Source organism: Hypomesus nipponensis, chromosome 14 (genome assembly GCF_054491055.1).
Source record: "Hypomesus nipponensis isolate SF chromosome 14, ASM5449105v1, whole genome shotgun sequence".
NCBI classification, from domain to species: domain Eukaryota; kingdom Metazoa; phylum Chordata; class Actinopteri; order Osmeriformes; family Osmeridae; genus Hypomesus; species Hypomesus nipponensis.
Genome location: NC_140374.1, coordinates 3,934,215 through 3,950,000, shown reverse-complemented (window position 1 = coordinate 3,950,000; position 15,786 = coordinate 3,934,215). Strand labels below are relative to the sequence as shown.

Here is a 15,786-nt window from a genome sequence, read left to right as displayed (position 1 = left end):
TGAATTAATGTACCCTGATTCTCAGTGCTGCACTGTTCTCACCTTGTATGTGTGTGTGTGTGTGTGTGTACGGATGTCTTTACTGTTTTCTCTACTAGATTCTGTCCTGGTTGAGTCAGTGATATGAGAATAGCAGCAGGCAGCATGAATAACACCACTGCAGCACAGGGAATTCTCCACTGTTGTTCTACTCGGGGGTCTGTTGATCTTTTGTGTGTGTGTGTGTGTGTGTGTGTGAGCGCAGTCCAGCTCCTCTCCACCCCTGATCCATCAGTACAGCTAGGTGTGAGGCACACAGCAGACATGACAGTGCAGGACTCTGCAGGTGTCCGGTCTGGATAGACGGAGATCCACCCACTATGGCCTGCGGACGCATCGCTCCATTTATGTCGGTTGATTCGAATGTGGATCACTCATGTGTGTGTGTGTGTCTCTCTCTCTCTCTCTCTCTCTCTCTCTCTCTATGTCTCTCTCTCTCTCTCTCTATGTCTCTCTCTCTCTCTATGTCTCTCTCTCTATGTCTCTCTCTCTATGTCTCTCTCTCTATGTCTCTCTCTCTATGTCTCTCTCACTATGTCTCTCTCTTTCTCTCTCTCTCTGACTCTCACTCTCCTCTCTCTCTCCCCTCTCTCTCTATGTCTCTCTCTCTATGACTCTCTCTCTCCCCTCTGACTCTCTCTCTCTCTCTATGACTCTCTCTCTCTCCCCTCTCTCTCTCTCTCTCTCTCTCTCTCCACCCCCCACCCCCCTTCCTCTCGATCCCTCCGTCCGTCGCTGCCCAGCTGGGAGAAGCGCGTGGATCAGAGAGGCCGGTTCTACTACGTGGACCACAACACCAGGACCACCACCTGGCAGCGCCCCACGGCCGAGTCGGTGCGGAACTACGAACAGTGGCAGAGCCAGCGGAACCAGCTGCAAGGGGCCATGCACCAGTTCAGCCAGCGCTTCCTCTATCAGGTACACCCCTCACTCTCCTTCCCCCCCTTCCCCCTCCTTCCCCCTGCCGACCCACACACAGACACCTACACACCGACGCACACGTGTAGACACGCACACGCGCGCACAAAGCTAACGCCCTGTGTGGATCTGGTCAGTAGGGGTTACCAGGGTTACCACTCCAGGAGCGGGTCGTGTCATCCGAGACCGTCTCTCTGTACTTTTCCACTGCAGCAGTACAGCAGGGAACTAGGCTGCGAAGCTCCAGCAGTAAACCACCACATAGCCCTATTAAAGCTGTCCTCTGCCCTGAGCCCCCCTGCACTCTTAAATCCTCTTGCTCCCCCGCCCGCCCACCCCCACCACCAATTGTCTGCACTTGATAACAGGATGCTATACCGTGCCTCTGACAGCCTCTGGTCCGGCGTGTGTGTAATTGTGTGTGTGTGTGTGTGTGTGTGCTCTCACTGAGCTGCAATGTGAAGGTGAGGTGCCACATTTTAGGCTCACCACATGACAATGAGCGGGGTCAGGGGGCGCACCTTTCAAACAGACCGTGGCCTCTCAGCCGGCTCCTCTCTCTCTCTCTCTCTCTCTCTCTCTCTCTCTCTCTCTCTTTCTCTCTCTCTCTCTCTCTTGCTCTCTCTCTTGCTCTCTCTCTTGCTCTCTCTCTTGCTCTCTCTCTTGCTCTCTCTCTTGCTCTCTCTCTCTCTCTGTGTCTCTCTCTCTCTCTCTCTCTCTCTCTCTCTCACACACACACACACACACACACACACACACGGTCTTACTCTCAAACACGCGTATGCACGCACACTCCTATAAACGTTTTCAAATGAGCAACGATGCCCCCAGATGTTGACGTGGAGCAGCTGAACAATGTTCCACAGTGGAACAACACGGGCCGTGTGAGAGAGTCTGGGTGTGTTTCAGCAGTAATTGCACATCGTTAGGAAGCCCTGAGAGAGCAGTCTCACAGCCATTAAGGGTCATTTCCGGGCTCCTTCTCTCCCTCATGCTCCCTCCCTCCTCTCGGCCTCCTCCCACCAATGGCCCTCCGCTCTCCGTGTCCTTCTGCCCCATTCTCTTAAACGGACGCGAGCACCCCATTGGACCTTAGTCCTGTGATGCAGGACATGGGCATGCACTGAGACAGGAAGCCATTCAGCTAACACTGAAACATTGTTTTACATATTTCATTGCAAATTAGTTTTGTAGAGCCATATTACTACCATATTGTTTCTACCCTGATTTCTCTTTTTGACCCGCCTCCCCTTCCTTATTTTCCCTTCCCCGCCCTCCCTTGCCCTCCACCTTCTACTGGAGTGGGTAGAGAGGTACTTGGCCAGGGCAAGGAGCAGATGATGTCATGACATTATTTTATTTTATAATTATTTTTTTAACCTTTTTTAGTCACAGAGACACAGAAGGGTGGGTCCTGTGCATTGATTGGCTGCTGATCTGGTGACACACACTCGCACAAGCGGACACACACACACACACACTTGCACACACACACTTACACCCAGTCATGCCCTTTTACTTCCATGATGCGCTGTTCTTCCTCCATCGTGTTTCTGGTTTCACGGCTCAATTTGTGGCACCTAGTATTCTGGGAAACTAGGTACTGACTGCTACCAAAATTCCACTGATGAGCGTTGTAATAAACGTCATTCCATCATAAGTGAGTGATTGGCAGGTTTGTGGTGTAGGATGCTTCAGTAAGTGTAGTATACATCGGTGTAGTGTGCTTCAGAGGGTGTAGTGAGTAAAGGTTATGTAGTTCTGTAAAAGGTGGTTCTCCACAGGCCTGTCTGGTGTGATTGACTAGGTAATGATTTAATGGGCCCTCAGCATGGCCTACGTAATGACCACATACACACACACACTCGCACACGCTAAACCCACATCATAGACCAGGTATTAACTGCTTACAAACATCTCTAGTGTTTCCACACAGGGTAATATATGTATGTATTCACACACAGCCACGCTTTCACACAGTAAGACACACACACACACACTAACTTTTAAACACAGGCAAGCACATTGAATTTGTATTTGCCATACACATGTTCTGTTTCTGTGACACAAACGTGCACACACACACACTCACTCTCACTCACTTACTCACTCTGGTCCTCTGTGTATGCACAGGCTGAGTAAACTCCAGTGGGTGAATAAAGGTGCTTTTGTCAGGCGGGGGGGGGGAGGAGGGGGGGTGCAGGCAGGCAGTCTGGAACAGCCATGAATGTTCCCTCAGTGTATTCAGACATCACGCCTCCCTGGCTACTTTCACAGCCACGCTAGAAGAAGGGAGGGCCCTCCAGGATAAGGGTGGGTGGTGGTGGTGGTGGGGGGTGCCAGGCCAGGGCAGGGTGGGGTAGACTGACAAGGGGTGGGGCGTTGGACCTGCCAGTGATCTCATTGGAACAGCCTGTTGTTTTTTGTGTTTTTTTTTATTTTTTATATATATATATATTTTTTTATAACGTATCCTCCTACAGAGGCTGTAGTTTTTGGAAGGCATACAGGCGGCCTGCATGCCCATCGGCCAGTTCACTGGTCGCCTCGCTACGGAGAGCACCCTCCGCTGCCCCTCCGCTGCCGTCTCTCTCGTCCTCTACGGCTCCCCGCCCGCCACACTGGCCCAGCTCAGACGCTTCTTGTAGCTTCCAGCGTTTTTTCTTCTTTCTTTTTTTTTTCTCTCCTCTGTTTGGTTTTGGTGTTTTCCCTCCTCCTCCTGGTCACACGGCAACGAGAGCTGATGAAGGGGCTGTGCCGGAGCGCAGAGGGCTCTCTCCCGCCGTGGCAGCCGGGGGAGGCGGCGGTGCGGAGGGGGAAGAGGAGCGCGGGCCGACGGGAAGCTCCACGGCGGAGGACCAAGGCCGACGCGTCCTAATGGATCTGTACTCTCTGTCTCTTTCTCCTCCCAGCCCTCTGGAGCGCCCGTGGAAAATGACCCTCTGGGAGCTCTGCCTCCAGGCTGGGGTGAGTACACACAGACACACACACACACACACACAGACACACACACAGACACACACACAGACACACACCGATAGGAGTGTGTCAGGGTTAGGATCTTCTTTGGAGAGGACTGATGGCAGTCAACTTTAGCTTCAGCCCTAACACACCTTTTTAAAATACCGTGTTGAACCATCGCCAAGCGCATCCAGGGTTTCTCAGATTGGGAGATTGATGTGGTTAACTGTACACACTTGGTGGTGTGTATGGTTACTTTGATGACCAACGTGGTTGGTTTGTAATCAGGTTAGTCGGTGTTGAGTGAAAATGGGTATACACACCTACACCTAGACACACACACCTACACCTAGACACACACACACACAAACCAGGACCCGGAGTCTGCTTCCTGTGTGCATATGTGTGTCATTTTTCTGTGAGAGGCTCGCTGGTCTGTCAGTAGACGAGACATACTCTGGGTTAGTTACAGAGTCAGCACTGCCTGTTTCCAGTTCTGCTCTTTCATTAGAATGGTTTATTCATTGATAGAATGTATATCAATTGTGTATATATGTCATTCTTATATTATTGTAAATAACCCTGCAGATATATTCCCAACCACACTGATGTGAATTGCCTCCTCACAGACACCTATACACACACACACACACACACACACAAAGTGCATCATTGACAAGAATGGATCTGGTATATTCCCCTCTTCGCAAAGTGAACACATGGATCTACACCAGACAGCATACTTCCCTACTTTGAACCAAGATGCCTTTTCAACATGCTGCGGTATCTCCAGTATAACTTGCTGTGGTATCTCCATTATAACATGCTGTGTTATCTCCAGTATAACATGCTGGGGTATCTCCAGTATAACATGCTGCGGTATCTCCAGTATAACATGCTGCGTTATCTCCAGTATAACATGCTGGGGTATCTCCAGTATAACATGCTGGGGTATCTCCAGTATAACATGCTGTGGTATCCAGTATAACATGCTGTGGTATCTCCAGTATATCACGGGCTGCAGTTTGGTTTTTAGGTCTTTTTCTCTTTCATTTGCGGTCGTTCTGGAGAAAGGGAGAAATGGAGGGAGGGAGGGAGAGAGGGCGAGAGAGGTGGTCTCATTGAAAGAAAGCGTTTTACAAGAGAAGCAAATGGTTGAAGGAAGCGCGGGAACAGGGAGGTAAAGAAGGGAGGGAGGGTAGGGGGAAGGGATGGAGGGGGGAAGTAAGGGTTGCAACGTGAGCTACTGTTCCTGCGCCCTCCGCACACCCCTGTTAATGAGAACAAGATGTCAGAGAGAGAGAGAGATATTGGGGGAGGAAAGAGAGATGGCGGAGGGGAGACTGAGGTCGTGGAGGGAGAGATGGGGGGGGGTTTAGAGGAGAGAACTTAGGTTCTATCTGTCAGCGTTTTTGCTCCTCAATTTTTACTTTATTTTTTTCATCCTGGAGTTTCACCACAGTCTTGTTCGGTTGTGATGTTCCTGTAGCCAGGCCTGGGGAGATAGGACACCAGGCCTGGGGAGATAGGACACCAGGCCTGGGGAGAGAGGACACCAGGCCTGGGGAGATAGGACACCAGGCCTGGGGAGATAGGACACCAGGCCTGGGGAGAGAGGACACCAGGCCTGGGGAGAGAGGACACCAGGCCTGGGGAGAGAGGACACCAGGCCTGGGGAGAGAGGACACCAGGCCTGGGGAGATAGGACACCAGGCCTGGGGAGAGAGGACACCAGGCCTGGGGAGAGAGGACACCAGGCCTGGGGAGAGAGGACACCAGGCCTGGGGAGAGAGGACACCAGGCCTGGGGAGAGAGGACACCAGGCCTGGGGAGAGAGGACACCAGGCCTGGGGAGAGAGGACACCAGGCCTGGGGAGAGAGGACACCAGGCCTGGGGAGAGAGGACACCAGGCCTGGGGAGAGAGGACACCAGGCCTGGGGAGATAGGACACCAGGCCTGGGGAGAGAGGACACCAGGCCTGGGGAGAGAGGACACCAGGCCTGGGGAGATAGGACACCAGGCCTGGGGAGAGAGGACACCAGGCCTGGGGAGATAGGACACCAGGCCTGGGGAGAGAGGACACCAGGCCTGGGGAGATAGGACACCAGGCCAGGGGAGAGAGGACACCAGGCCTGGGGAGATAGGACACCAGGCCTGGGGAGAGAGGACACCAGGCCTGGGGAGAGAGGACACCAGTGTGTGATCCTGCTCTGTGAGAGACCGCATACAGCTGCTGCTGGGAAGATGAATTAGTCAGCAGAATGTTCCTCACTCCTCGCTCTGCTGCCCGGCCTACACACACACACACACACGCGCAAACGCCCACACACTGCAGAGGCCAGATGAAGAGGTCGAGGCTGAGGTGATCCTGGTATTTTGGAACGAGCTGGAGAGAAATGCCACACGGACCCGTTAGTTTTCAATCAGCGTTGCCAGATTCATCCACCCGCTCACTCGCCCCCTCCCCCCTCTCCCTCCTCCTCCTCCTCTTGTCTCCTCCGTGGTAGACAGCGCAGAAAACTCAAATCCACACACTCCGGGAGCAGTAGTCATGTGTGTCGTTGTCTGTCCGGCACGCACGGCCAGTCGACGCCTATCTCGCCCCTGTCCGGGGGCGAGCGGCCGTGCGGTCCTAACCAGGCGTCTCGTTTGACCTCCTCCCACAGAGAAAAGGCAGGACAACGGCAGAGTGTATTTTGTCAACCACAACACGCGAACCACGCAATGGGAAGATCCAAGAACCCAAGGGTGAGCCTCTCTCTTTGTTCTTAATCTTGTGTGCGTGCGTGTGCGTGCGTGTGCGTGCCGAATGCCATCACGTGTGGCTGAGACGCTGTCATACATTGCTCAGTTCTGGTGGCGTCCAAGGGCCCAACTCTTCAACCACACACACACACACACACTACTGCTAGTGTGTGTTCTCAGGGGGGCGGGGGGGGGGGGGGGGGGCTCTGTGTGGCTGAGGCAGACAGTGTGTCTCTCTTCTGACCGAATAGAAGGTCTTAGAAACCCCACAGACGATCAAGACGGCTGGTTTGGAGAAAGGTCTGATCGTCGTGCCGATCGCCCAGTCGGGTGAACCCACTCACCCCGTAAGAGCGCTCCCTTTGCCCAGGCCAGGTCCACCCGCTCCACGAGGAATCCCTCGTGTCCTTTCACTCATGTTTACCATCCTCCTCAACCTCCCCTTATCTCCCTCCCCCTCCAATGCCTTCCTCTCGTCCTCTGCCTTTTTCCCTCCTCCACTCACCCACCCACCCACCCTCTGTCACCCTAAGCCCAGAAGGCAGCGAGGGGCCAGGCAAAGCTAGTCCTCACCCATACGCTCGTATCCTACTGGCCCCGCTGTTAGCTTCCAGCTACCACGACAGGAAAGGATAGAGCTCCACAGTTGCAGGCTCTTACCGCGTGCGCTCGTTTCAGCCCAGCACGCAGCGCCATGGACAACAGATAGGACATCCACTCATGGAGCTGCCGTGCAACTCTCCGGAAAAAATAAAATAAATCAAGCGGACCTCTCCTAGTTTGGCGGGAGGAAATGAAAGCGACACAAAGAAGCCATTCAGCCTAGTCAGGAAGGTCAGGAGGGTCGGGGGTCAGGGCTGTGGTAGGGGGGGGCAGGGGGTGGGGGTGATGGGGGTCAGACACGGGTGCCTAGTCTGGGGACGAGCCCCCTGGGGGGCGCTGCTCACTGCCCTCTCCCTGTTTCAGGATGATCCAGGAGCCCCCCCTGCCCCCAGGCTGGGAGATGAAGTACACCGCCGAGGGAGTCCCATATTTTGTGGATCACAACTCACGCACCACCAGCTTTAAAGACCCGCGTCCTGGGTTTGAGGCAGGGTAAATATCTCCACCCAGACAGACCAGACAGACAGACAGACCATGATCAAATCCATCTCATGAAACCTTTACTTGAACATTTGGTCGCCCCAGTGAGCCGTGCGTCACCACAGATGAGGTCATCATTGATGAGGTCATGTGTATTGTGGTAGGAGGGGTGGATGTATGTGATCATGTGACATACACACCAGACCCAGCAAACCAGAAAGTCCATCCTTGATTTCTCTCATAAAAATATACAAAAAAATCCAGACTTATTTTGGTGGGGGGTTTAAAAAGAATCGCACACACTTCTGCAAGCCGACCCACTCCTCTCCCTGAAAACACACTTGAATCCTTCTTCCTTATATAGTAAAGTCAGAAAGATGGATACTATAACAAGGATCCAGGCAAAAGGGTATTTTCCTGAAGCTATTTGTGTGTGTGTGTTTGTGTGTGTGTGGGGGGTGGGAGTGCTCACAGGTCATACTGATCTTTTAACTGGCAAAGATCTTCATGTTATATTTTCAGTGGAGTGGTCATGGAGTGGTTTGAAACAGACTTGTTTTGTATCAGGCTTCAGTCCCTAGGAGTCTACGTACTGATGCTGTGGTCTCTTCTTCCTGAGCCAAACCAACGAGAGCCAGGCACTGGACGCTTCATTCTTGTCTCTCTCTCTTCACCCCACGTCTCTGTGTTTCTGTCTCTCTCGTTCTCTCTCTCTGCTTCTCGACCGCTCTCCCTTTTTGTTTTTAGTCTGAGCTATCCCTTTTCTCCTTCTCCCCTTCTTTCTGTCTACCTCTGGGCCTCTCGGTTTCTTTTTTTTTTGCTGACGAGGCACATATACTATGTGTATGTCTGTGTGTGTGCAGTGGTGGGATTGTACTAACACAGCTGCACACCCAGGCTTACCTCCTTGTCTTGGCCCAGTTATTTGACCGTTTGACGTCACATCTGACCACTTCCCATAGAACACCACTCAAGTCCTCACTGTGCTGCTCCTCACCGTGCTGGGGCTCAGCTCAGCACTGGGGCTCAGCTCCGCGCTGGGGCTCAGCTCCGCGCTGGGGCTCAGCTCCGCGCTGGGGCTCAGCTCCGCGCTGGGGCTCAGCTCCGCGCTGGGGCTCAGCTCCGCGCTGGGGCTCAGCTCCGCACTGGGGCTCAGCTCAGCTCCGCGCTGGGGCTCAGCTCCGCGCTGGGGCTCAGCTCAGCTCCGCGCTGGGGCTCAGCTCCGCGCTGGGGCTCAGCTCCGTGCTGGGGCTCAGCTCCGTGCTGGGGTTCAGCTCCGCGCTGGGGCTCATCTCAGCACTGGGGCTCAGCTCCGCGCTGGGGCTCAGCTCCACGCTGGGGCTCAGCTCCGCGCTGGGGCTCAGCTCCGCGCTGGGGCTCAGCTCCGCGCTGGGGCTCAGCTCCGCGCTGGGGCTCAGCTCCGTGCTGGGGTTCAGCTCCGCGCTGGGGCTCATCTCCGCGCTGGGGCTCAGCTCCACGCTGGGGCTCAGCTCCGCGCTGGGGCTCAGCTCCGCGCTGGGGCTCAGCTCCGCGCTGGGGCTCAGCTCCGTGCTGGGGTTCAACTCCGCCCTGGGGCTCGGCTCAACTTTGCATTGGGACTCAGCTATTGCTGATGCAGCGTAACACAATGTTCTGTCCTTCCCTCCCTTTCCGTGTGTGCGCGCGTGTGTGTGTGTGTAGGTCGAGGCAGGGTGGATCCCCAGGCGCCTACGATCGCAGCTTCCGGTGGAAATACCACCAGTTCCGTTTCCTGTGCCACGTAAGTTCTGCCGGCGTTTGCGTTGCCACACGACGGTAGAAGTCCGTCTGTCTCTTCTCTACACGCTCTTCTGAACTGCTCTTATGCACTGCTGTGCACGGTGTTGACGGAGTGTGTTGTCTCTGCAGTCCAACGCCTTGCCCAGTCATGTGAAGATCTCAGTGTCCAGACAGACACTGTTTGAGGACTCCTTTCAGCAGGTGAAGCCAACCACGCCACTCCACCTCCCCATTAAGTCTAATTAGCGCTGTTTGTAGGTTTCATTATTCGAATGAGCAACCGAAAGCCCCCTATGGGGTTGTGGCTCAACTTGTGTGGTGTGTGTTCTTTCCTGACAGATTATGAATGTGAAGGCCTACGATCTGCGTAGGCGACTTTACATCATCATGCGAGGGGAGGAGGGGCTTGATTATGGCGGCATAGCCAGGTGAGTCCTGCCTCTTCCCTGCCGGCCTTGCCTCATCACTGCCCCCCTCTCCCCTGCCCCCCTGGCCCCCTGGCCCCCTCTCCCCTGGTGTCTTCAGTGGTGCCGCTGTGATGTTGTGATGTTGAATCCACAGTGTGTCATGCTCCTCTTGGTGTCGGTGTTGGCAATGGGGAAATCCTCGTTCACCCCCTCATCCCCCTCCATCCTCTCTCCCCCCCCCCACGTGTCCTCCGCCTGGTCTGGTGTGTGTCTGACTGTGTCTCTGTCTCCAGTGTCGTGCCAGTGGTTTTACCCTATGGTAGGTTACGTCATGCTGTTCTACCACAGGGTAGAACCACGGACGCGATGCTGGGAGGTGTCTGCGTCACCCCCGGTAACGGCCCCCCTGGTGCAACCCCTTCGCCCCCGGGTCAGGGGGTATTGGTGGTCGGGCTTCATCCTCTCTGTACACTCCACACTGTGCCTTGTGTCTGGTCACATGTCTCTCTATGTGTGTGTGGGAGGGCGGGGGGGTTGGGATATGTGTGCTCGTGTGTGCGTGGTTGTTTGTGTGTGAGTAGTTGGGTTAGGGTTGGATGTCTGCTCTTTTGCCCGCAACTGATTATTTGGGGTGTATTCATGTGCTTGTTTGGTTTTATATGTTTAATGAGGATAATCAATTGTCATTGTCAAGTATTTTGTACTAATGTCTGGCTCTATTTATCAAATCAAATGTATTTGTATAGCCCTTTTTACACGCAAGCATGTCACAGAGGGCTTACGCATTTATGTTCTTTCATATTGATTGGAATCCCTTAAATATCCAGTCTCTATTCTTGATTAATCATGTCTATTTCTCTGGATTAGTAATACCTGTTCTCTGCTTCTCCAGGGAATGGTTCTTCCTGTTGTCCCATGAGGTTCTGAACCCCATGTACTGTCTGTTTGAATACGCCGGCAAGAACAACTACTGCCTCCAGATTAACCCCGCCTCCTCCATCAATCCTGACCATCTCACATACTTCCGCTTCATTGGACGCTTTATCGCCATGGTGAGCTTCATTTCAAGTTCTGGAGAGCTACTCCTGGAATAGGTCGAGCATTCTGCTAGCACAAATGTATCTGGTTTTCAAACAGCAGGAGGGACAGGAATGACCTGCTACTAATGAAGGTTATTAGTTGGTGTGTATTTACATTCTACCTGGATCTCTGAGAGCGCTGGGTATGTAGGTACTGTGTGTGAAGAAATCTCTTCTACTTAGACACCAGCCTTCCCCCTCCTCCCTACCTCTCTCCTTGCCAAGCCTAACTCTCTGGGACAATATCCAGAAGCTAAAGGCCCCAAAACCAACAGCCCCTGCACCCCCTCAGAAAATGATCTCACTGCCCCACCCATCCCACACCGCCAACCAGGGCCTATATTTAGTCTTAAAATGTAGTCAACTAACTCCCCTTATACAGACGAATGTCTTTCTCTCACACTACTCTCTTCGACTTATACTCACTATTGAATCCATGGGTCGACTCACTCTTTGTTCCATATACTTTTCCTCTAATACCTCATAATGCCCTCTCCCGGGTGAGGGAGCAGGTTCAGTCAGAACCGCAGAGGCAGCTGAGTCTCTGAGACAGAGGCAACAGGCCTTGAGGTGGAGGCATCAGTGTCTCAGACAGGCAGCAGAGTCACCAACAGAGGCAGCAGTGTCTCAGTCAGAGGCAGCAGTGTCTCAGACAGAGGCAGCAGTGTCTCAGACAGAGGCAGCAGTGTCTGAGACAGAGGCAGCAGTGTCTCAGACAGAGGCAGCAGTGTCTCAGACAGAGGCAGCAGTGTCTCAGACAGAGGCAGCAGTGTCTCAGACAGAGGCAGCAGTGTCTCAGACAGAGGCAGCAGTGTCTCAGACAGAGGCAGCAGTGTCTCAGACAGAGGCAGCAGTGCCTCAGACAGAGGCAGCAGTGCCTCAGACAGAGGCAGCAGTGCCTCAGACAGAGGCAGCAGTGCCTCAGACAGAGGCAGCAGTGCCTCAGACAGAGGCAGCAGTGCCTCAGACAGAGGCAGCAGTGCCTCAGACAGAGGCAGCAGTGCCTCAGACAGAGGCAGCAGTGTCTCAGACAGGCAGCAGTGCCTCAGACAGAGGCAGCAGTGTGTCAGAATCCAACAACAACACAGACCCTCTCTTCTGAGTGACTCACAGTCTGAACACTCCAGCTCGGTCTACACAGGATATGACACACTCTGTGTGGCTCTGTGTCTGTTTTAATGTCTTGTTCAACTTTTATGTTAGTCTTGCTCTGTGTGGTCTTTAGAGGGCTGTTCCTAATCAGCTACATAGGTACTGATAAGGGTTCTGCTCCGGTTCTGTTGACAGGCTCTGTACCATGGCAAGTTTATCGACACAGGCTTCACTCTGCCCTTCTATAAACGCATGCTGAACAAGAAGCCCACTCTGAAGGACCTGGAGTCCATCGACCCAGAGTTCTACAACTCCATCATGTGGGTCAAGTAAGTATGACAGCAGATCACATCTCTACACTGTATGTGCGTGTCGGAGGGAGGATCAGTGTGTGTGTGTGTGTGTGTGTGTGTGTGTGTCTGAGCGCCACGCACGCGTGCGCGGTGTTCATGGACAAAGCGCGTGCGTTTGCGAAGACGCGTGTCGACCCGAGCGTGTGTCCGTGTGCGCCCAGGGAGAACAGCCTGGAGGAGTGCGGCGTGGAGCTGTACTTTGCCCAGGACATGGAGATCCTGGGCAAGGTGTCCACGCACCAGCTGAAGGACAACGGGGAGGACGAGCTGGTGACCCAGGACAACAAGGACGAGTACATCAGGTACCCTCCTCTCTCTCTGCCCGGGCCTGTGGGTTGGTCCCGTCCTCTCCTCCACTTTAGGCTGTCAGTGCATAATAAGAAGAGGGAATAATAAGGAAATGCCCCCCTCTCCCCCCCCCCCCCCCCCCCCCACACACACACACAGCCTGCTGACTGACTGGCGCTTCACACGAGGGGTGGAGGAGCAGACCAAAGCTTTCCTGGACGGCTTCAACGAGGTGGTGCCTCTGGAGTGGCTTCGCTATTTCGACGAGAAGGAGCTGGAGGTGAGTTCGAAGGTCAGGGGGTCGAAGTTCAGGGGGTCAAAGGTTAGGGGGTCGAAGGTTAGGGGGTCCGAGGTGAGCTTTGTTTATCGATCCACGGGTTGGGTTGGCGTGTTGGCTCTCGCTTCACCCTCCACTGTCCTCCTCCTCTGTTCCAGCTGATGCTGTGTGGGATGCAGGAGATTGACCTGAGTGACTGGCAGAAGAACACTATCTACAGACACTACACTAAGAACAGCAAGCAGATCCACTGGTTCTGGCAGGTGTGTGCGGGTGTGTGACCCACAAGATGTGTGTGTGTGTGTGTGCGTGCGCTGAGGACTGATTTGTGTGTGTGTGTCTGTCCCCTCAGGTAGTGAAGGAGATGGACAATGAGAAAAGGATTCGTCTCCTCCAGTTCGTCACAGGGACCTGTCGCCTGCCTGTAGGCGGCTTTGCTGAGCTGATAGGTAATTCCTAACGCTGAATCCCTAACGCTTCATTCAACTCACCTCAACTAAATAATCCTAATCCATGGAAACTAACTAAGCATTAGTAGTAGATCATCCTTGGCACCTATTTGGCACCAACCTCTGAAATACTGTTAGAACTCTGCTTATGGTCCTTGATGATGTGCTGTTCTCTACTTTATGCTCTTATTATATGTCGCTTCGGATATGTCTGCTAAATTAGTACAATGTAAAAATGTTAGTGACCAACTAACCAAGCTATATCTCTTCCTCTTTTTTTTCTCTCCTTCTGCTTCTCCTCACCCCACCACCTCCCCTCCCTACCTCCTTCTTCTCCTCACCCGCCCACCACCTCCTCCCCTCCCTCCTTCTCCTCCTCTCTTCACCACAGGGAGCAACGGACCCCAAAAGTTCTGTATAGACAAGGTGGGGAAGGAGACATGGCTTCCAAGAAGCCACACCTGGTGAGACCCTCTAGCCCCACCCCTTCCACACCCAGCCCCCCCCCCTTCCACACCCAGCCGCCCCCCTTCCACACCCAGCAGACCCATCCACACCCAGCAGACCCATCCACACCCAGCAGACCTGTACCCCTCCGCATCCACACCCAGCAGACCTGTACCCCTCCCCATCCACACCAGCAGACCTCTACCCCTCCGCATCCCCACCCAGCAGACCTCTACCCCTCCCCATCCACACCCAGCAGACCCATCCACACCCAGCAGACCCATCCACACCCAGCAGACCTGTACCCCTCCCCATCCACACCCAGCAGACCTCTACCCCTCCGCATCCCCACCCAGCAGACCTCTACCCCTCCCCATCCACACCCAGCAGACCTCTACCCCTCCCCATCCACACCCAGCAGACCTCTACCCCTCCCCATCCACACCCAGCAGACCTCTACCCCTCCCCATCCACACCCAGCAGACCTCTACCCCTCCCCATCCACACCCAGCAGACCTCTACCCCTCCCCATCCACACCCAGCAGACCTCTACCCCTCCGCATCCACACCCAGCAGCGTCACCTTGGGACGGTCCTCTCTGCCGAGCCCGGGCTGTGCACCTGACCTCTACCTGTTGTGTCTCCCTCTGTCCCAGCTTCAACCGCCTGGACCTGCCTCCCTACAGGAGCCTGGAGCAGCTCCGAGAGAAGCTGCTGTTTGCCATTGAGGAGACGGAGGGCTTCGGACAGGAATAAGGGAGAGAGAAGAGAGGGAGGCGGTGGGGGTCTCCAGTTAGGAGTGAGGGAAGAGTCATTTATGCAGATAGGTTGTTTTTTTTCTCCCCCTTTTTCTTTTTGTTAATCACAGTGAATAATATGAACTCTCCCGTCATCTGTCTTTCTGAATCTTGAATCTCCTGCTGCAGACAGGGGGCGCTATTTCTCTTCATAGCAGGCCAGGGTGGGGTGGGGGGATTCCAGCTCTGGGACCTTGACAGACACTGAGGGGGACTCGTGTTCCAGCTTAGCACAGACACAGCTGATTCAGCAACAATCCTGATTCAGGACCCTGCTTGTAGTCAAATCAAACCGTTCAATATTTTACTAAATGTGGTCAAATTCTTGCTTTACTCAGATCCTCTTCCCGAAAATCCTGTTCTAATCATGGCACAGAGACCTGTCATTATTTGGGTGCATTGCGTGAGTGTGCGCGTACGTGCGTGTGTGGGGCCGGCTGTTCCAACGTGTGTCCAGGACTGTAACTCAGAGACCTGCAGCTGAGACTGGGAGAGGGATGAAAGGGAACAAAGGGTGTGTGTGTGTGTGTGTGTGTGTGTGTGTGTGTGTGTGTGTGTGTGTGTGTGTGTGTGTGTGTGTGTGTGTGTGTGTGTGTGTGTGTGTGTGTGTGTGTGTGTGTGTGTGTGTGTGTGTGTGTGTGTGTGTGTGTGTGTGTGTGTGTGTGTGTGTGTGTGTGTGTGTGTGAGTGTGTGTGTGTGTGCGTGCGTGCGTGCGTGCATGTTGGGGTGGGGGATTGTTAGTGTGCAGGTGCACTTGTGTGTGATGGTGTGGTCGCAACAGCTAAGTATTATGTTCACCCAGAATCTCGCCTATTACATGGCACGCAGCAGAAACAGAGAACAGGACAACTTCAGTAATAAAAAATCACCTGCAAATTGCAAGGACAGCACAGCTACAGCAAATATATCATATCTGTCGAAGACAAATGAACATTTTAAGATGAATGATAAGATGTGAGTGAGAGGAGCCGTTTCACAGGAACAGAGGCTAGAATGATGAGATGTGATGATTATTTTCTTTTTTGTTAATAGTGAAATTCAGCTGTTTTCCTGTACATAGCTCAAATAAATGAGACTCCAATCTTGAAAAAAA

The 15,786-nt window shown here is 53.7% G+C and overlaps 1 protein-coding gene across 3 annotated transcripts in view; it reads left to right on the top strand.

Moving 5' to 3' along the window:
• wwp2 (WW domain containing E3 ubiquitin protein ligase 2) overlaps positions 1-15,786 on the top strand; it is a 25,831-nt gene extending 10,045 nt beyond the window's left edge. For 2 of the 3 annotated variants that reach the window (XM_084671922.1, XM_084671923.1), the window contains exons 10-24: positions 783-957; positions 3,870-3,924; positions 6,586-6,667; positions 7,631-7,759; positions 9,428-9,506; positions 9,635-9,706; positions 9,845-9,933; positions 10,805-10,964; positions 12,279-12,412; positions 12,598-12,738; positions 12,884-13,004; positions 13,160-13,264; positions 13,354-13,450; positions 13,842-13,914; positions 14,553-15,786. In XM_084671922.1, coding sequence (XP_084528048.1) covers positions 783-957; positions 3,870-3,924; positions 6,586-6,667; positions 7,631-7,759; positions 9,428-9,506; positions 9,635-9,706; positions 9,845-9,933; positions 10,805-10,964; positions 12,279-12,412; positions 12,598-12,738; positions 12,884-13,004; positions 13,160-13,264; positions 13,354-13,450; positions 13,842-13,914; positions 14,553-14,652 — 1,612 coding nt within the window. In that variant the 3' untranslated portion in view covers positions 14,653-15,786. The remainder of the gene's footprint in view (positions 1-782; positions 958-3,869; positions 3,925-6,585; positions 6,668-7,630; positions 7,760-9,427; positions 9,507-9,634; positions 9,707-9,844; positions 9,934-10,804; positions 10,965-12,278; positions 12,413-12,597; positions 12,739-12,883; positions 13,005-13,159; positions 13,265-13,353; positions 13,451-13,841; positions 13,915-14,552) is intronic. The other variant, XM_084671924.1, reaches the window with a different exon arrangement.